Source organism: Echeneis naucrates, chromosome 16 (genome assembly GCF_900963305.1).
Source record: "Echeneis naucrates chromosome 16, fEcheNa1.1, whole genome shotgun sequence".
In the NCBI taxonomy this organism is placed as follows: Eukaryota; Metazoa; Chordata; class Actinopteri; order Carangiformes; family Echeneidae; genus Echeneis; species Echeneis naucrates.
This window is the reverse complement of record NC_042526.1, coordinates 5,097,763-5,119,487: the sequence shown is the minus strand read 5'-3', so window position 1 is coordinate 5,119,487 and position 21,725 is coordinate 5,097,763. Positions and strand designations below refer to the sequence as shown.

The 21,725-nt window shown below is 39.5% G+C and overlaps 3 protein-coding genes and 2 non-coding genes across 5 annotated transcripts; 1 reads left to right on the top strand and 4 right to left on the bottom strand.

Annotated features, from left to right (window-relative positions):
- Positions 1-1,044: 1,044 nt before the first annotated feature.
- On the bottom strand, positions 1,045-5,185 carry pllp (plasmolipin). The gene is made up of 4 exons (XM_029523745.1): positions 5,030-5,185; positions 2,656-2,829; positions 2,051-2,167; positions 1,045-1,152 (listed from the first exon to the last, which is right to left on the bottom strand). Exons 1-4 carry the CDS (start codon positions 5,183-5,185, stop codon positions 1,045-1,047), a joined length of 555 nt encoding a protein of 184 aa, XP_029379605.1.
- A 679-nt stretch (positions 5,186-5,864) lies between these two features.
- Positions 5,865-5,947, bottom strand: trnal-cag (transfer RNA leucine (anticodon CAG)). The gene has a single exon. It is a non-coding gene; the product is annotated as a tRNA-Leu (tRNA).
- Positions 5,948-7,335: 1,388 nt separating this feature from the next.
- On the bottom strand, positions 7,336-7,418 carry trnal-cag (transfer RNA leucine (anticodon CAG)). The gene has a single exon. It is a non-coding gene; the product is annotated as a tRNA-Leu (tRNA).
- A 1,150-nt stretch (positions 7,419-8,568) lies between these two features.
- tgm2l (transglutaminase 2, like) lies at positions 8,569-14,589 on the bottom strand. Its single transcript, XM_029523028.1, has 15 exons — positions 14,543-14,589; positions 13,980-14,150; positions 13,021-13,251; positions 12,378-12,496; positions 11,815-11,943; positions 11,537-11,714; positions 11,213-11,345; positions 11,011-11,114; positions 10,719-10,861; positions 10,508-10,607; positions 10,143-10,285; positions 9,908-10,037; positions 9,599-9,759; positions 9,282-9,418; positions 8,569-9,092 (listed from the first exon to the last, which is right to left on the bottom strand). The coding sequence occupies exons 1-15, from the start codon at positions 14,556-14,558 to the stop codon at positions 8,927-8,929; spliced, it is 2,061 nt and encodes a 686-aa protein (XP_029378888.1). The 5' UTR covers positions 14,559-14,589; the 3' UTR covers positions 8,569-8,926.
- A 5,977-nt stretch (positions 14,590-20,566) lies between these two features.
- LOC115056133 (cytochrome P450 2U1-like) lies at positions 20,567-21,279 on the top strand. Its single transcript, XM_029522397.1, has 2 exons — positions 20,567-20,651; positions 21,029-21,279. Exons 1-2 carry the CDS (start codon positions 20,570-20,572, stop codon positions 21,277-21,279), a joined length of 333 nt encoding a protein of 110 aa, XP_029378257.1. The 5' UTR covers positions 20,567-20,569.
- Positions 21,280-21,725: the final 446 nt, after the last annotated feature.

Here is a 21,725-nt window from a genome sequence, read left to right as displayed (position 1 = left end):
AGTCAGTGCTTGGTTACGCCCTAACAGGATTTCACTAGTATTCAAAATCTTGGTACAAAAACACAACATATTTCATGAAGGTACATGCATTACAACAGGAGTTGAGGAGTGGCTGACACTCTACCACAGCTTAATGAGTCATTAGTGGGATAACAATTGAAACATTAAAGGAGTCAATAAAAGTCCTGCAGACACAAAGATCGTCTTCAGATGTTTGATTTCTACTATATATTTGACATCAACAATCATTATTATTCTATTATTCTCCTGAACACATGATTGTATTCTGGCTATAAAGTAGAGGAAATCAACATTCTACACACCCCCTCCTCTGCCACGTGAGCTTATGGGAGTAACACTGTAAACAAAAACAAACATTCAATAATTATATCTCTTCACGTTTCACCGTGATGGAAAACCAACCCTTCACATAATTTCTATGCTAGAAAAGTTCCAAATCAAGTCAAGTTCAGCCTGTTGAGTCTTAAGTAAGCTCTTGTTGGACCTTTTCACTTTAAACACCGCATTCATGTTAATTTTATTCTTGTAGACATTGTATAGTTTTGCCATGTATCGTTTCAACATTGTGTCTGTTGTGTAAAGCATTTATATATTTAACATTCTCTGGTATAACAAGTATCTTAGAAAGTGTTAGAATCTGAACCAATAGCCCATTTGTCTTAGGTATTACTAATACTAACACTAATTCACTCAGATTATTAATTATTATTAATTACTATTCATAACTGGATTCATAACAATTACTAGTTATCAAATACATAGTTTTATGACAGCCTGAATGTAAGGCCTTGTTTTGGAAATACGTGGCTGGAAGTCTGTTGGAGCTAACTGAATGAGGATATCTTCTGCCTGGATCAGATTTCATCTTATTGTTAATCGTGGGGTTAGGCTGTGGTCAGGGTTTGGGTTACCACAGTCAGCAGTGATAGTCAATGTGTCGAGACCAGATAATCCAAAAGAACTGCAGCATCTTGAGCGAAGGAAAACAAACCTTTCCCAGGAGCACTGTCACGTGTTTGACTCTTAGGTCGGCACAGTGTTGGTGGCAGCGTTTCCCCCATCGCCCCTCCAGTCCAAATAGGAGAAGAAAGCACTCACACCGTATGCTACAGTCACCAAGGCACCAAAGAACTGGACAGGCAGGCGTAGATAAGGACAGGAGGTGAGAAGGGGAGAAGAGAGACAATTACAATCCTGTAATGACTTCATGAAGCACAGAAAAAGTCTGATATCTTCTCTAGTTGACAGGAATCAAAGACAAACTTGCATATTTCCCGATTCACATCAATAACTTTTTGATTGCAGGTATTTTTGATGCAATGACCTTAGCAATGCACTAGTGGGCCATTATCAGTGGAAAATGTATTTTTGATTTGTATGTGTCGAAGGCAGTAAAATGCAGGTGATAAGAATGTGAAATAGGATGGGACATGGGTGTGTTTGTGTGATGTCACGTGCCATATGCTACCGTTACTACTAACCAGCCTGAGGAAGACACTATTAAACCGCCTATTCCTGATACTGACTATCTTTAGAGTGTTACTTTTTAACTCCTGAGCACACACTGACACACATTACTGCCGTGCATTCACTTCATACCTCAAATCGTTTTGAACACTGATGCCTTTAAAACAGCAGAGAGGAGGAGTGAGTTGCAACCGAAGTACAAAGGTAAGAAAAGCACATGACATGCTCTCCAGACATGTGAGAAATTAGATGATAAGCGAGCCTCACCCTCTGCCATCATACTCCGTGTTTCCCATTTCAAATATATACACCCATGTCAAGGTGCAAGTAGTCACCACAGCCTGATAAGTAAACATGAAGTAATATCCCTAGTCAAACAGTGATGGCGGTAAGAGGAGGAGGAGAATAAAACATGTAAAATGACAAGCGGATGACAACGCACGCCTAAATTTTTGTCTGCTGACAACACATATACTTTATCACCACAGTGTTTCTCAGCTCTTTCACTAGTTCTTTGTTTGTGAGTCAGTGTGAGAGGTGTGAGAGGTGTTAGGGGAATTACAGCAGCAGCTGCAAAATGTCCGTAGTAATAGTTGTGTGAGAAAGGGTGGACAGATGCTGCGTTGGTCAGGAAGGCAGTCAGATAGAGGACGGTGGCTGTGGCGTTGTACAACATCACCTAGCAAAAGAGAAGAAACATGAGCTGTTTGTCTGCATTGTGTCACTGTCCTTTTTTTTTTTTTACCTTCATTTAATCAAACCTGAAATGAATGTTCACAATTAACACTGTCAGCAGAGTGTATGTCTCATCAACGTGATACATCTACCATCAAATGCTCAGGACGACATGATGGAGATCATGTCCTGTGGCATCAGGTCCTGAGAACATTTTTCTTAATCTTCTTTTGCTATGATGAGCTCTTACGTCAACACAAATTTCTGTTAATGCTGCTTTAACAGTGTCAACATTTTAAACTCTAATATTAACAACGACTGCCAAGAATCACCTTTCAAGCTTTGAGTGTTGCCATATACTTTAAGACTTAATTGGTAAATGTGTTTTCGGAGACCTGGAGACCAGAAAGTGCTAATGTACTCCCTTTATACACAAACATTGCATTTGTCTCAAAACACTGCTTTATATTTCCTGCCCTTTCATTTCCATACCGTCAGACACCACGGGACTGCAGTGAGTTTTTGCTGGACGCTGAATAGGATCATGAGGAAGAGGATGGTGGTGAGGATCCAGAGTGTGACAGCCACAAACATCACCCAGCCGTAGGCCGGAACTGCAGTGTAAAGGGTGCCGGCTATCAGAGCCCAGTGGAGCAGTCCCAGAATCTACAGAGGAGAGAGAGGATAGAAAATGCCAACAATGAACAAAAAATGAAATGAGGAACACACTCACAATCACGTAAACAGATTCAGTCTATCCAATCCATTTTTGCCTTTGAGATGTTTTAGTTTGAGGTGGATTGACCAAGAAACACATCAACCAACATTGCCATTTAAGCTACATCAGTTGTTTGGCTAGAAAATGTATAGCTGTAAACAAAACAGCATCTCACATAAGCTGTGGTCCAGGTAAAATTAGGAAATTGACAGCTTCTCAGTGAACACCTTGTTTGTTTGTTTTTGTTTTTTGAGTAAAGTTAAGCCTACAGTGTCTATATGGTGCCTCTCTGTCTCATCAGAACTCACACAAAAAGACACATCATGTTTCCTTTTTACACACCTGGCTCCACCTGTCTACCTGAACTAGAGCACTGAGAGATAACCTCAGTTTACCCATTAAAACAGTGAAATATCCTCCACAGCTTGAGTTCACACCCACTTCATGCTCCTGATGTCACAACAGGGATGAGTCACTGAGGGTTATCACTTTATCACAAGCAGGAGAGGAGTGAAACTGGTCACCCACTTAGAATTACTTCATCACTGAAAAACATTCTAAATTATAGCTGCTAAGCTGACACACACACACACACACACACGCACACACACACACACACACACGCACACACACAAAGCTAGGAAACAATCGATTTTCTTCATAGTTCACCAGCTTCATCTCTAGCCATTTAATCATCATTGTACCTTTACAATAAGTCAGTTCACATTGGCTACAGCTACATGGTCTCCTGAACTAACTAGAAACTAACTAATCCTGGTTTATTCCTGTTGGAATAAACCAGGATTTATTCCTGGTTTATTTATTTATAACAGGTTTATTCCTGTTGGAATAAACATTTTTATCTCTACACGTGAAACACCATTTGACACCAAATGGTGGAATAATGTAATAGATATATGTTTACATATTTAAACATGTAAGGCTGCGCTAACTGAAGCGGCTAGCTGGTTAGCATGCTGACATTGGGGGGGGTGTTGTGAAAAGTTGCTGAAGTTGCGTTCATCTCCTCTCTGTGGGAGTAAAGCTGTAAAGTTTAACGCTGAACCCCCAACGACTGGTAAGTTAACAGCCGCCAATTATAATGTTAGCTGTGTAGCATTAGCAAATCTTAGAAGTAGATTCTTAAAAAAAACAGGCAAAGGTTTGGTTTACTGCTAAACGCTTTACTGGGTTTAATGAACCATTTCAGTCTCAGTGGATTAGTGCGCATCTTCTTGTTGGTACTACTACTACACTACCACTAAAAGCCAATAAAGTTAGGAATAAAGCATGGAGCGATGGCAAATGTTTAACAGTCCCACATAGTCTGTGTCCTTGGACAATATGTAGGTTCAGTTCAATAACGGGACGGTCAGGAAGGGACTGGGCCTCCAGGGGACAAAGGTCCGCTGGGCCCGTCATCCAGATAGTCACATGCTCTCAGTACAAATGCATCACTGAAGGGGGAGTTGGATCTGAGCTGAAGCTTAGTCCTGTCACATTGGCGTCCTCTGTGCTCCATTCATTCCTATAACCAAATATCAAAGCCAACATGACAAACCAGGCCCGCTGATTCTCACAGTCACATGAGAAAGTTTAGCTCTCAGCCCCATGCCAGTTACTGAACCGATCAGACATGACCGCTGGCACGCAGCGAAGCAAAAGGGCAGAAGCACTGAGGAGTGATGGGCATGTTTTTGTTGACAGCCAGTGACATTCATCATACACAGGCTGGAGCTTTACGGCACAATTTAAAATTCCTGTGGCATGTGATTTAGAGTGCACACACAAATATCTTTACCGGATGCTGCTGTAATGTTTTTCATTTTTGACCTTTTTCTTTTGAAGTCTTCGGTTAGGAGGAAATAACCCATAGTCAAGAGCCAAATGAAGTGAAAGAGTGATGGAAGACAGAGAGAGTCATTGGTTTTGTTCATGACATGTCAAACAGATCAACATATTTCTGATGTTTCTGATGTTGAATATCACCATTTCACCTTTAAATTAAGCCAGTGATTCTTAATGTCATAATGTGCTGGAGCTCGAAAGACACAATAGAAAGAACAGAGGAGAGGTTTGAAGTTGAAGTCTGAAGACAAATTTGCTCTGAGAAGAGTAAAATAGAGCTTTTGTGGATCTGTTACATACTATTTCAGCAATCATGAGGATGGCTGGGATGCTCCTGATAAAAGATATGTCGATCATGGTGGTGACATTAGCAGTCAACCCGCGGAGACTGTTGCCTCCCTGCTGGGAGTTTGGAGAGCTGGTCTCTGTGGTCACTTTGGACGGAAAGTCTGCCATGATCTTGGTGCTAATCTGAAGTTAGATGTGTCTGAAAACAACAAACTCCTTCCAGCTGTGTTGTAGTCTCAGCAGGAAAGTCTTTGATGCAAATGTTTCCTCCTTTTTTCCAGTTTTCACTCCTTAGAGCATTCTTGAATTTTGGGATGAGGTCACCATCCACGATAGCTGGTCAGGGCAGCAAACGGCAGAGTTTTTTACAAAGAAAAATTTCAAAAACATATAAGCATACACAGTCTGAGTGGTTAAAAATCCTAAAACAGTCAAGATCTTGAAGAGGTGCATTCAGAGAAATCTCCAGGTTCAGGTTCGCAGCAGTTATTCTCCACCTGCCTGACAGGTGTCTAATGGTGGTGCTGTGAGAGCCTCCCTACAGCCTGCTGTCTCTCACAAACACGCACGCACACACACACACACACACTGAGAATGAGTGTTTCGACATCTTATCTCTATCTGCTTGCCCTCTTGCCACCTCTATCTCCCTTCTCTGGCACCTCCCATATGGCTCTGAGGCTTTTCATCTCAGTGACTCATTAACAAGTCTGAAAAGTTGAAGGAAAAAAGGAGTTTATTCATTTATTTGTGTATTTATTTAATCAATTTAAAGTGTTACCTTTTACAGGTGTTATAATTATGAGTGCAAATGACTAAATGTATAATCCATAAAAAAAAAAGTTATTGTCAGAAGTGGGATTCGAACCCACGCCTCCAGGGGAGACTGCGACCTGAACGCAGCGCCTTAGACCGCTCGGCCATCCTGACATAGAAAACTGAAGCTATGAACCTACATATATGTATTATATCATATAATATTTGTAGTCATATCGTATGATTATAATGTCATAGTCTAATGTTGTTTGTCCTTTTCAAGTCATGTCGTTGGGTGGAGCGGTTAAGACCAGAACCACCCTGGACCGGGCCTCCTGCTCCCATATGGCTCTGAGGCTTTTCACTTTTATTTATTTATTTTTAATCAATTAAAAGCGTTATACTTTACAGGTATTACAATTAGGAGTGTAAATGACTAAATGTATAATCCGTGAAAAAAGAAAAGGTGGCTGTCAGAAGTGGGATTCGAACCCACACCTCCAGGGGGAGACAGCGACCTGAACGTCCGGGGAAATGTTGGAGGTGACAGCCAATCACGTTCACGGAGTCCAACCTTCGTCAGCCAATCGGCGTGAACATTTCCAACATGTGACCAATCACGGCAGAGAAATGTCGGCGCAAGACAGGTAAGTTTTTTTTTTTATTATAATTATTTTATTTAACCGTCCGATATTCACTCATTCAAACGATGGGAGCACTTTACGTTGATTCATCGACATGGTGAGCATATTTACACATAAAAGACAGCGCCGTGTGCTAACTCTTAAGGTGTTAGTTTAATTTCTCCCCGTTGATGTCCATGTTGTCATGTTTGCTAATTGGACCATAAAAACGGCTCCGTCGCGTGGTTTGAATTTCCATGAAGTCACGTCAAAATTGAATGAAATCAGTAACACAAATGCTCTTAAGTGGGTTTCTGGCGGGTTATCCGAGCATACAGTGAATGTGGAGTATTTACACACGTGTTGTGTTGTGTAACGGGTTACACATTTTGATTCACTGAGTTTTCACCTGGATGGTACCTTTATGCCACCTCTGGGTTTCTTTTACAGGGTTATTACAGTATTTAAAGTGTGTATACATGTCAATATGTGAAACCTAAAAAAAAGTCTAGTAGCCACCGATGTCACTGCGGGGAAATGTGGTGTTGACATGATGAATGTTTTCTGTCATGCCTTTATAAGTGCATCATTTAGTTTCTTCTAATTGAATTTGCATTAAAAACGAATGAAGGAAAATTAAATGCTATTGACTATGTCTTTATCATAATTAAAACACGAAAATTAAAATGACAGATAAAAATAGATTTTTTTTTTAAAACCACTGACAGACCATGAAAAAGTCTAGCACAACCTCTCATACATATATCAGTTCACAACATGTCTGTCATAAAGCAAAAGCCTGCTGCAGCCAGTGTTGCAGAGACTCTTCCCTCTTCAAAAAGGAGTCAAGTTTATTTATTTATTTTAATCAATATAAAGTGTTATATTTTACATGTAGTGTAAATTACTAAATGTATAATCCATAAAAAAAAAAGTTATTGTCAGAAGTGGGATTCGAACCCACGCCTCCAGGGGAGACTGCGACCTGAACGCAGCGCCTTAGACCGCTCGGCCATCCTGACATGGAAAACCATAATGATGGACCTATCTATATGTATCCACCATATAATATCACAGTGCTGCAGTTTGTCCTTTTCGGGTTCATCTCATCGGGTGAAGCGGTTCAGACCCGAACCAAACTGAACCAGGTCTCCTGTTCCCTACAGCCGACATGAAGGCTATGCAAGGAAACACGCAGCCTTAACTGTAAATGCACACAAATGAGAAAATTAGGCAAATTATATAATCGACCGATTACTCAATAAAAACACATTCAGGCAGATTTAAAGTCGGCAGTTCGATACAATGACACGAGTTCACACTGTTATTACATAACATTTAGGTTTGCCTTATTTGTTGTATGGTTAAACATCAGTGTTACAGTACCTTTTAAAAGCTCAGAGTTTCAGAGGAAATGTGTTCTTTTTACTCATCAGATGAGCCGAGCAGCGAGTCACAGGTTTGACTCCCGGAAGGATTGTTCACTACGTGGCAGCTGTTTCCCATGTTTCCTCTAAGTCTCCACTTTCACCATCCAATAATAATAGTAATAGAAATAAATAATGTACTGAGATAAATGTACTTTTAACAGAAAAGCAATACTTTAAATATATAGACATATACAGTATATTTAATGCATTAATGCAGACTCTATTTTCCGTTTTCTAACTTTACAGATTTTATTGATATTTTTTTCTCCACTAGATGTCGCACTGGGGCGCTAAAATAGATGTCACCAGGACGTTGACCCTGTGAACTGGGACTTTGTGATCAACTAAGCCTAATAAATACCTGGACTTAAAGGTAAAGAAAATTAAAATTAATCAAAGGGGGATGTTTGTGACCATTCTGAACTTACATGTTAAAAAATGTTTCTTGCACTAAATGATTTTAAATGAAAATTTGTGTTATTTAAGTCAAGTATCTGAGATCTCATTAATGTCTCTTCTCTCATAAACTGTTGCTGCATAGCTTCCACGTTATTGGCTGAACACATGCTTGCATTGATTGCAAAAATTATATTGCTGTATTAAACCTGTGGCCTAAGTTCATGAAAGGTCAGACAAAAGGAATTCCTGTGAAAAAAATCTTTATTGAAAGCAATATCAGCATAAACACACCCGATCATTAAAAACATTTAAAAATATGAATGAATTGTAAAGTATTGCAAGCTCTTCCAATCATATATGAGCAGTTTAAAATAGTTCAAAAACACAATTCAGACACAAAACATGAAACATAATTTTCTTTGAGTGAATGCTTTTCAACAGTAATAAATATAAAATTCAATTTAACCCTGCACCTGCCCCTGAGGGCTTTCATTTCATTTAATAGTTAAGAACTAAAAAATCAAGATGGACAGGTGTTGGGCAATGTGGTAAATCTAACACCTCACTCCAGTAAGAAATAAAGGAACAAAATGGCACTGAGGTGGAACATGGACAAAAAGCAAAGCAATACATCCTGGCCTTAAATTCAAACAGGTTGCTCCTTTCACACTATACTTAGGACATTTCAATAAGCTGAAACATTAAAATCCAGCGATAGAAAATCGCTTGCGGATGATCAAAATTGCGTCTCCTTTCACACCCTTCAGCCTATCAGAGTCGAAGTCCACCAGAAACTTCCGCACCCCAGTCCTCACAGGATTGAAGGACATCTTGACAAAAACCTTCTGGCCTGGAGAAATATCTTCACTGAAAGAGACAGAGATAGAGAGAGAGTTCTTATGGCTCAATTTTTGTTGTAGCATTAAGTGGAAATTTCGATTTTGTGAAGTAACGGCATACTTTACAAAACCACCCACTTTTATTCTCACATGGGTGATATATGTTTGCACTGTACGTTGTTTGTAAAGTCAATGCATGTAACCCGCCAGCACTTACTTTACATGGATCTTAGAGGAAGACAACAGACCGGCCCCCTCCACAGTGAACACACCACCCTTCAGTGGGACAGGCAGAGGATTGATGAAGGAGATGTGGGCTGTCACTCTTTCCCTGACAAAAGCCTTCTCAGGCACCTGGAGAAAGTGGACACAGACAGCTCAGTGTTCTGGGGTTCGAGACAGTAGGTGTCTCTGCAAGTCCGCTCTGGAATATCTGAGGTTAGCCGAGCCCTCTGCACTCAGACAGTTCATTCAGAAAAACCCCAAATCCGTTCCACCATGTCAGTATCTTGATAGTCTGACTGATGTACCCACCTGTATGAAGAGCTCAGGTGTGCTCAGTGGGATGTTTGCCATGGTCATGATGGGTTCGTGGTTCCCTGAAATCTCTAATAATGCTTTCACTCTGATTAGATGGTTCTCAGCAACACATTTGACATAGTCATCATAGTGCAGGCGCATCACTTCCCTGTGGGCTAAACACACACACACACACACAATTGCACACTTAACGTTGGACAGTAAAAAATGCAAAGACCAAGATAAAATACAAGACAAAGAATTATGGTTATTTTACAGTTTGTCTGCACCAGAGGCCTTTGTGGATTTATTTAAACTACTAACTTTGCTGAGCTGGTACGGTCACACTGGTTATCTTGTGCTGGCACTCCCCCAGATTGAACGAATTGTAAGTCACACTGGTGGCCAGAATGGTCAGCTGAGCTTTGGTGTCCTTTCTTCCTTCATTCTTCAACTGTGGGCAGACAGGATTCATCACTTGGGGGACAAATACATCTAAATCCACAGAGCATCAGCCCTGATGTGCTCCTTTATCATGTCATCCATTCAGACTCCATACCTCAACAATCACATCAAAGTCTGTCCCAAAAACAGGCTTAGCATGCTTGATAGACAGCTGCAGTTCTGGTTCTGCGGCCTCGTCGCTCGGCTCTGTGACCCGGCGTCCAGCTTTCTTGTACACCTCTCTCTCTTTCTCAGAGCCTGTGGAGAACATGTTGGAAAATTACAGCTAATCCTAACTAGTTTTAAAGCATTATGATGTAAGACATTATACTCCAGGGCCCTGGAGCTTCAAGATTTAACAGAAACAGTCTTAATTTTGTTTGTAAACTAAACTAAAAACTGGATTGTGATTATGGTCCCTCAGGGGTTTCGCTTATTGTGATGGCTGTTGTACTTTTGTGCACTCAGTGACCCTCTAACCTTCAGGATATTTGTACTGAAGAGTGACATCTTCTCTGTGGTTGCCGTAAATACTTTTGGTGCTGATGTTCCTCCCCACACTTTGCTGGTCCACTTTGATCTACAACAATACAGAACATCAACATTATCATCACTCTATCCATCATTAAACCTTCTCTTAAAAAAAAAAAAAAAAAAGTATTTCTAAAATCAATCCAAACAAAAATCTCACCTTCTGCCGTTCGCCATCTGGCGTGATCTTCCAGAAGACCATGTCAGCGTTCACCTCAGCAAAGACAAAGGGCGCGTCATACTTCACTCCCAAATTTCCCTCCTTGATGGCTTTCACTGGACATGGGCCACAGCGAAATTCACCTGAAGGACAAGAATTTTGTTTATTTAGTTTTTCAGCAAACTAACAACACCAGACACTTTATCTTTAACATTCTGCTGTTTATATAACATAAAAGAAGCCATCTGTGACAGTCCTGGAAACATAAGTTAGTCAGAAATTATGAATGTACCATCACTGCGCTCTTGCGGTGTGGAGTCCAAAACCTGCCAGCCATCATTGCCCTTGGGGAGATCATCTCTCCTCATCCAGGACTCGACCCAGCAGTGGAAGTTCCTACAATCACAGGAAAAAGAGAAGGAACTAATAAGATAATATCATTTATTAAATGTGACTTTAGAATGTTTTTCTGTGTATTTCATGAGTGTTCCCACCAGCTACTGTCCCTCCCGCCAACGGGCTCCAGCCGTTCATTCAGCACGATTTCTATGGTGAGGTTTTCATCTGTGTCATGGCCCGAGGCGAAGTTACTGATGAGGCGTGTAGGGATTCCCAAACAGCGCAGCACTGTGAAGATAACAGCAACACGTTAGACCTTTCCTTTCTTTTCTTTCTGCTACCAAACATTTTGTCGACACTTTACAGTAGTTGACATTAAAACAATGTTCCTTGAAGCACATTTTTTTCTTCTTATCTTCAATTCTGTTTTACTTTGGGATCTTTGAAACATGCAGTAGTGAAATCTTTGACAATGTCACCTGTGCAGGCGACACCAGCAAACACCCAGCACTGGCCATATTTGACCGCCCTGACTCCAGCCCTGCTCCACTGCTGGAGGATTGGCACACTGCCAGTCCATCGGTATGGGGCAACTCCACCAGTATATGGTTCTTCCCAGCGGCCACTCACCACACCCCTGTCATCGTTTGAGTTCACCTTGATTTAAAAAAAGGCAACATGTAGAGGAGACATCTTTAAATCACTGCAGCGACAATGTTGTCATCATTGTTTTAAAGTGAGCATCAAAGATTGTCACCATTGCAGCAATAATCCTGCCGACATAGATGGGGTCAGATCTCTTCTTAATATCCATCCTTGAATTCCTAAGGGCTTCCTTGGAGTTGTCCAGCACTTGGAAACAGATTTCCATCACATTGTCCTCGAACTGAGAGAGACAGTTTCACAGAAGAAAAAAGGCATTTGTTAATTTTTTTCAAATCACATTTTCCCCTCATTGGTTGTTATCTGCCTTTGTGTTGCTGTTGTGCCACACAGACCACTCCCTCTTTGCCATCTATCTGTTTGGTTGTCTGGCAGACGTTGCCTCCCTGTTTGTCTTCATCTCTGACTTCTCAGTCAGCTGTGAAGGGACAAACCCTTGCTTGTGTGGTTTGACCTACATTCTAACACCTCCTTTCTAGAAGTTTCTTCCATCCAACAAAAAGATTTCCTGATCCAGCCAAAGCCACAGTGCTATCACACTGTTGTGAGAGTTCGCACAGGCCTTGTAAACACAGATATACACAACAACATCACATGATGGACGTTTTTGTGTGTGTGTGTGCGTGGGCGTGTGAGAGTGAGAGAAAAAAGGGATACCTGTCCATAATTCCAGGACATGGATTTTATATCATTCCAGGATCCAATAAAAATCATCCCATCTTCATTCATGATATACTCCTGGAGCTGCTGTTCATCAGGGAGGTACACAACATCATCTACAGATGTGCACAAACAATTAAATCACATAGCATCCAACACAGACGAAGACTCAAATGAATGCATAAGAAAATCTCAATATGTGATGCCATGATAAAGCAATAGAAGCAGGCGACAAGTGGAGGCAGCAGCAAAGATTCAGAATCAGTTAATATTAATTCTTTGTCGTTCTGTGAGAAGTTCCATCATCTGGTGTTGTTATGATGCTGGTGGAAAATATTGCGTCACACTGACAATGTTTAATCCTCCCATTTGGGTTGATAGGAAGTGATGGAGACCTGTTGTACGGCTAATATCTTCGTCATGATTTCGCAAAACAGGTGAGATGACGAGGGAAAAAACACCTTAGTCTTGTTTGAGGAATTTGAAAAAGGAAATCATGGACAAAACACACCCAGTTTGTTTTTGCTCCTGCTGAGTCACCAATTAAAAACAAACTGCCTAAAAAGTTTAAATGCTGTGTAAAAGCCATGTAAAGGTAATCTGGCCTCTTGGAGAAAGCAGACTTTGATGTATTTTTTACCTTTGCACCAGGGGTTAAAGAGCAGGTGAAATCCAATTTTGTCAGTCTCCTCTAAAATGCGTCCATCTGGTGACACTATCACCGCAGCCAGATGGTACTGGCCAATGATGGCATCTGCAGGACTGTGCAGAGTCAGCAGTAATTCATCCTGCGCTCTCTGCTGGATAAACCACCACTGGTCTGCAGCCGCTCGCTCCTTCTGAACCTTGATGACAACCTCGTCTCTTTTACCTAAAGAAACATAAATTATAAATATTTTATCATAATGCTGAATCAATACTTTATGTTCTTGTTCTCTATGTGGCTCAGTATCACAAAATCAGGTACAGCACAGGAAAACAAGATACATTGTCTTTCCCAAGAACCCCATAAAGCTCCCAGTCAATATGCAGCCCCTGAGCATGCTGGGAAATTTCTGGATCTGAACCATGTACTGGCTCTTTCAAAATCAGTACTAAGTTGCACCCTTAAGGTTTGTGCCATGAAAGTAAATGTTATGAAGTGTTATGAATTGATTTGTGAAATGTATTTTAATGTAATGAGGGTGTTAGAGGTACAGAGACCAGCAGACCAGTCTAAAAGAGTAAAGAAACCAAACCAACCTGACCATTTATATCAGCTTACCTTTTCCATAGTTTATTTGTACACACAACAGATACCGTGGTCAAAATTAAAATAACTCCTTTTATATTTTCTGAAAGCACTAGATATTTTCATGCCACACTGACCATCAAGCAAGAAGCAAACTAGTCAAATCTAGTCAAGTTCTAGGTAACTTACAACTCAATATAAATTGTTAATGAATGTTTTGCAATAGATTTTTACTATGAAGTTAAAAAACCAATGCTGGAGTCAGTCTGCCCACCTGTCAGTGTAAGCATGAGGCTGTCTTTGAAATATTTCATCACAACACAAACACTTTATTGACCATCTTCCATCTTCCAACTTGCTGTACTCACCAAGGTGCAGGACCAGGTCCAGGTTGTGTTCAGGTGGCAGAGAGTCAGAGCACTGCAGGGTTATGAAGAAGGGCTGACCTCTACGGACAATCAAGCGCTCCCGATCAATCTCCCTGGTGCGGTGAGCCAAGTTGTTTTCATGACTTCTGAGATCCACATTAGTAATCACCCCTACAAAAAAGATTCATCACTCAGAGGAGCAGCACTGTAGTCAGAAATCAGACTAAACAAGATGACAGTCGTTTCAATATCAAAGTTCTCTTCAGGATTGATTCAGCATATTAGTGAAACATTTATCATCTTACAGGAGTTGTGAGCATTAGAGAAGATAGTTAAATTTCTAACTTGTGTGTTTGACTAGCCTTATCCATGTCCTAGCTAGGCTGAAGTGCTCCCCTTGTATTTGCTGCAGGAATTATGATGGGTCATATCACAACCAGGTGTTAAGTCATACATCAGGACATAAGCACATTTTTCACACACAGCATATTCTCCCATAAAGTTTTGTAATTTGAGAAACATAGAGTGAAACAATGAACCCAGACAGATAGATAGACACTTACTGGTGTGGCTGGCCATTGCAAATCGTCTTTCGATCGTCTTTGAGATGTTGCTCCTTCCTTCGCCTTTTCATGCTCAGTGCCCATCATGCTTCTCTATTTATACAGCACAAGACTGACCGTCCCACTTCTATGACACACACACTGACCCTGAAATACGAGTTCACTCCACCACACTTCCCTCTGTGACCCTAGATTTCACTTTCAACCTAGAGGTCTGGTAGTTGCATGTTTGTATTTGCAACTGATGAGTAAGTTTAAAGTGTCTTTGTTGTGTAATGTCAACACTTTTGGAGAACTAGAGTAATAAAGTGGAAAAGTAGAAAAAGTTTAGTAGAGAAAAGGCTGTTCCATCAGAGTGATGAAAAAGTGAAAACCTTGCAACATTGCAATGTAATTGTTTCTAAATAAAGACCACCCTACTCATTTCAGCTCTGTTCAAAAACATAAGAAACTAAGATAGACACAGATAAAGCACCAAACGTGACTTTAAGTGGTTAAATTTAAGTTTACTTCACAATTTTCTTCTAATGTGCAACAATTGACCCCATTAGGAAGTAATGAAGAAATTTTATCACTTATATGAAATTGTTGTTTGTATAGGTCTGTGTTCATAGTCTTCTTTTATGAAGACTATGTCTGATATACAGGACCATACTTATATCATGCTGTAGCATATTTTAGATGTGATATGGCATTAATTTGATTTCTATTTAGGCTATGATCAAATATGAAATGTCTTAACAGTGTATCAGGATATTCGTCGTAATAGTGTCTTATAACAACGGATATGCTATTTGTCATTCTAGAATTATGTAAGTGGGTTGATTGAGTGTGAATGTTTACTGAAAAACACAGTATTTCTATTTTTCTCCAAGTGAAAGTAAAATAAAATAAAGTACAACCATAAAGAGTTCATCATAAACTCTTAATGAACTCTTGTCATGTTACAGCCAGAAGTGACGAGTTGACTTTTGACCCAAGTTGTTGCGAACTCTGACTAGAAATCAGGATTACAGTCACACCTCGATTGTGTCACAATTCAACGTGGATTTCACTTGAAAATACCTTGAAAGATCATTTTCAGTGGAATTATAACAGTCACCCCCCATGACTACACAAAAGGAGCAGCAGTTGTGGGATTGTAACTCAGGATGAGACAACACACAACATGAGGAAGTACCACGATGCTATTGTTGGCACATTCATTTCTCTCCTTTAATCTCTTAATCTCTTTCACCTCCCAGTTCTTGATAATCTCCAAGATGTGGAGTCAGGCTCTTAGTCATTAGCATTGCAATAGGGTGGCACAAATCTTTTACAACATTAACATTACTTTACCGGTCAGTGAATCAGTGATGTTACCTCAGCCTGTTTTTCTGACATTCAGGAGTTTTTATGGGCAGTTAAATTACCTTCAGAGGGTTCCTCTTCTCTAATCTAAACGGACCATGTGATTAACTCTGGTTGGGGAAAAAAAAAGACACTGAAACAGCTCAACATTAAAAACCAGTTTTTCATTGATGCCATTCAGCAAACACAAGCTTTGCTGGAGTGGCTGTGATCGTCATGTTCTAAATATCACTTTCTGTGGCACAGTGCAGATAGAGGATGTCAGTAGGAACAGCAAAAGCTGGGCTGTTTTTCTGGAAACTTCAAATGAGTAAAACCCCTTATCTAATGAAAATGCATGGTTAAAATTACCAATATGTAGAACATGTTACAGTCTTGGCTTGAAACTGTATATTGGCCCACAACTTCAACACCTAAAGGGCCAGTTGCCATGATTAAAATCAGATTAAAAGATTTATTTTTGTTTGAAATTTTAATTGAAAAGTTCAACTGCTTTTTTTATTATTATTCTTAAATGTGGAAAAGTTCCATATTATTGATTAAACTCCAAACAGACAACTGTTTGATATATAGCAAGTGAAGAATTTGAACATTTTTAAACAGTGTTGCAGCAGTGACTGGTTCTGCACTCAGACTGTCTCAGGTTTGTAGTGCTGCTTTTTGGAGCAGAGATCCTCTGTTGAAACAGATGTTCAAACTGGACTGTATGCAGACGGAGAGAAACAGAATCTGTTGTGTCACGTATCTCAGTGGCCACAGGTAGTTGTGAGGGTGGCTGTATTGTTTGACTCAGAGTGGGAAACTGGAAGGTCTGGAGGTCTGTGACACACACACACACAATGAATCCAGCACAATATACAACACAGATGCGTCATCCACACATAAACACCGTGGATGTTTTATTGTCGTCTGCACACACAGCACACAGTTTCACAATAGTCACAATAGCCCATTGCATTAAAAACATAAAAACGCATGTCGACACCGTACAGTAATGCACATCATCTATTCATATTGCACATAACCCAGCACACAAAAGGCATCACACCTAACAGCAAGAAACATTAAGGTAGGCAGCAGCAGCAAGAGTCCAAGCTTCAGTATAATCATGAAGGTTGTGAACAGTTTGTGTTCATGTCGCATGAACACAAAACGACATTCAGTTGTGCTCTATATCTCATTCAGTTCCTTTGATACAAATATTAAACAGGATAATCTTCAAACCTACAAGAGTGTATTATATCTTATATTTTACATTTTTTAATGAATAATTTGAATAATTGAGGGACTTATTGAACATAGTTAAAACAGAAGTAAAAAAATGACCCAACAATGATTTGTAGTATTTGTGGTGTAAGTCAGGCTTTGCAGGATCACTTATTCCTCATTGACCTTAAAGCAGTTCTCAATACTGTTTTTTTTTTTTTTTTGTGTTAAGTTCCATGTCTTAAACTATGATTTTCCAAATAATTATTGGTTACAATCAGATGAATAATTTTCTTCTGTGTCTTGTCAATGCATTTTCCCTTCCTGTTCCCCTGACAAAAGAGCTGACATTTTACGGTAAATAGGCAACTTTATGAGAGTGAATCCGTCTGACTGGAAAACTCTGTTTGTGTTACTGAACTGTGAAACGTCTGGATGGTCATGTTTCGGGAAAACGAGGTCTCTGAGTGACCTCAGCCTCCTGATCACACCGACGTGTCAGTAGAGTGATACACTCTTGGGAAGGGACTAAAAATGCATTATGCCTCATTGGTCTCAATACCAAAAACCACACACACGTAATGTAAATGATATGACAAAAGAAAAAGCATTATTTTAAACGGCTTTACATGGAGATATAACACTAAGAAAGTTATGTGTAAGAGAGTGTGTTTTGACCTGTAATCATAGTATGCACTGTGTGACACATCAACAGCATTGTCTACACAGCCAGGTGCACAACATAGTCACAACCGCAATGACTATGTCTAAATACTAAAATACTAAAATACTAAATATTTTAGCTACTCAATTCATCACTTGATTTTTTTTTTTTTTTTTTTTTTTTTTTGAGAAGGGAAGAAAATGGGAAACTCTATAATGTCAGTATAAAACAAATTACCTAATGATCACTTTTCTTTTATTTCCTCACATGGATCTTAACAGTGACCTCAATGTCATCGGAAGATAGAAACTCCACAAAGCCCCAGGCCTGGGTTTGAACCCAGAACCTGTGAGGCAACAAAAGTCAACGGCCGTCAGCATGGGTACAACAGAAAAGGGAACTAAAATGTGACGCAATGGATTGTTATCAGACACATCATGGGTTTAATATGTATATCCTATTAAATACAATGAATCAGAGTAACACTGATAACCCTTTAACAAATCAATAATAGGTGTATTGTTTGGCTTGTGGATGTAAATGACCACCTCTTCTTTTAGTGTCATGATATTGAAGCAATAAATGAAGCATCTGTCTGTCAGTTTACACTACTTCTCAATCCACAGTCTTTGATGGTTGGTATCAATGAGTGTTTATCTGTAGCTTTTTCAGCCATTACTAAAAATAATCACCAGATGGCGCCTTAGAAACATAAATGAGCTTTAGTAAACCTTGACTGCTTCAACTTTTCATTCCTATGAGAACTCTTAAAAGAGATTTTATGTGCTGTGTTTATTACCTTGCTCATAAAGTTACCTCTAAATAGAAAAATCTCCATTAAGTGACAAATTTAATTTGTTGGACTTTTATGTGAGGTCCTTGTAACAAATATAGTCTTAAATAAGTCTCTGTGACATCCACACAATAATAATCCAGAAGCACTTTATTTCCTTTGCTCTCCCATCAAATCAAGTGCCAACATGATGGTTTGATTCTTATTTCAGTGCTGCATAGTTTCATTTAAATAATAAAACTATGTAAAAATATTAAAATCTATAAAATTTGGAAGCACCCTCTAATGTCTCAGAATTAAAACTTGATGATAATGACTTCTGCAATAGAAGAGCAATGATTTCAAGTGACAGTGAGATATTGTTAACTTGTATTCAATGGCCCTAAACTCACTATTTTTGTTGTAGGAGTGCTTCTCAATGACAATGACTCCAAGTGGAAGCAGCACCGTCGCTTTGCTCTGATGACATTGAGGAATTTTGGTTTGGGGAAGAATTCAGTGGAGGAAAGAATTCATGGAGAGCTGGAAAAGAGCACTGGTGCGTCATCTGTGTAATAATCCTCTTCTGATAGGCAGCATTACCTTTTGCATTAACGACTGAACACCACAGATATTAAATTACTGAAAAGTAATTGTTAACTGACTGCACTTGATTGACTTTTACCTCATTGTTCTTTTAAGTCGGTGCCACCAGGCTAGAATATAGTTCTCTTGGATTCTTGTACAATAATGGTTTAGTTTACTTTATGTCTTTTACAGACAAAACTGTGAGTCCTCTATGGTTCATAACACGGCCTCCAACATCATACGCCAGGTTCTGTTTGGTTAAGTATAATGAAGAGTTCCTCAAAGTGATTGCTCACGCCTTCACTGAAAATGCCAAGACGGCCAATGGACCATGAGCTATGATGAGTCTACGTGCACTGCAATCCACCAAAGTCAGTGTGTACTTCACATTTAAAGCCTCTCCTTTACTGTGATGTGACTGTTTTAGCAATGGCACATATCTGCTCAATCTGTAGCCCTTTAACAGCAAAGATGACTGAAACTTTCAGGTCAGAGAAAATCAGCATATCCTTCGGTTAAAATTTGCGCAAAAACATAAATAGACTCTTCAGAAAAATGACACAAACCTTTGTATTTATGCTTACATTGGTGCAAACTTTCTTATTTAACCAAACAGCAAATATGTATGTAGGAATATTGTAGTTAAGTGCATTAGAAAATATAGCTCAAAAGGAAAGGGTGATTTGGTAGAAAGTTATGTCAGTGAATAAATTCAAAACAGGGCGCTCATTTACAGGGCTGATGTATGTGCTAAATTGTGCCTAAAATAGGATGACGGTGCACACTTGTAAGGAATTTCTGATCCAATGGTTACAGAAGTTTTGAAGGTGGTGTATTGTTGATATCTAACTCAATACACCTAAAAATAGGCATGTTTTGCTGACCACAAAAAGGCACCATGCCATCTATCACAGACTGCTGTGAAACCCAAAGTAAGACACGTGTTTTATACACGTCCAACAAATGCTCCACGTGCCTTCATTGGAAAATGCAAAGCTCAGAATAAGAAAAACACTGTTTGACAAACTATGAATATTTTCATAGTAATAGTAACATTTTGGTCTGAGTGTGAACTTACTAAAAGAAAAGACACGAGTGTGCATGTTTGATCTAAACAAATTATTAAAACTTTTCCTAACAGTTGAATGACTTGCTTTCATTTCCATTTAGTGAGAGAATCCTTGCAGCCCTGTTGTACTACATTAGATGAACTCGTGAATTATCAGAGCAGCTTGTTCCATATAAAATGATCATCTGTTTTGGACATCCAGATATTATATTATTTACGACCGTATTTCTCAATTGTTTTTAACCATATTGCTTCTCATCCATATTAGATGTGTCTAGGTCTGCTATTCAGCGGCTCAGCTTCGTAGAGCAAGGCTGTTTTTCCAAGTCAAGGATGAAAACATGTTGTTTAATTCTCTGTTCATTCAGGCTGTCATCCATGAAGGCTGTCCCACTGAGCATCTTCCACGCAACAACTAAAGACACAGAGCTCATGGGATATAATATTCCCAAGGTAAATGGTAAGTGGTTAAGTTAAATAAGTCTGCCACTTCACTGTACCCAGCAGCCTTAGAGTCTTAAGTTAATTGGAAGTTATGAAATGGCCTAACCTTAACCGTAACATGACCTTGTTAAGGAACTCTTGACTCTTTTCTGTTGTCTTCTTTAACCCCTCGCCCTTTTTTTTTTTTTTTGCTTAATTTCCCCAACTTTACCTCAGTGTTGAATGAGGAAGGACAATGAACTTCCTCAATGACCAGGGAGAGCTTGTTGCTGCAGGTAGGCAGCCAGAGAAAACTTAGGGCAGTATGGATGTCATTATATTACACCTTCAGTAGCTAACACAGACCCTGTTGTCGATAACTCTGATATCTTCACTTCCCTGTTGTCCCATTAGGCCCTCAGATGTGTCTCAGAGAGAGCCTGGCTCATATGGAGCTCTTTTTTGCCTTGGTGACTCTGCTGAGGAGGTTTACGTTTATCTGGCCTGAGGATGCAGGAGAGCCAGACTTCACTCCAATCTATGGGGCCACTCTAACCCCCAAACCGTATTGCATGAAAATCCAACGAAGGAAATCGCAGGAAGAGGTCAGCAGACTTTCTACTGAGTCAGAGCGAAGTGGCCCAAATGGATGCAAAGATGGCTGAACACCGGTTAAAGTACCTCTTTATATTTTTCTGTCTGTAACATCATCAGCTGGCTCACCAAGTACAGAAAACAACAAAATGTACAAGTCTTATTTTATGTTGTAATCCAATGGTAGTTGTTTATCTTTTAAGCCTCTCCAGGATTTTTCCAAATCTTAAACATTATTATTAATATTAATATTTTTATTAATATTGTTTGTATTTGTATTAATATTAACCTTAACAAAGTATTCATGTTAACCCAAAGCAAACCATGATCATCCCTAAACGCATTCTAAACCCAACCTAATCTAAATCATAGTGTTTTGATTTGAGATTTGATTTCTTGGGAAATTGACAAGTTCAATTGGATGGAATGTGTAAGGTGTTCCCAATGAGAATTCACCTTGATTCAGTTAGAGATACAACCCCGCATTATTTTCCTAAATACCTTTGTGACACTACAC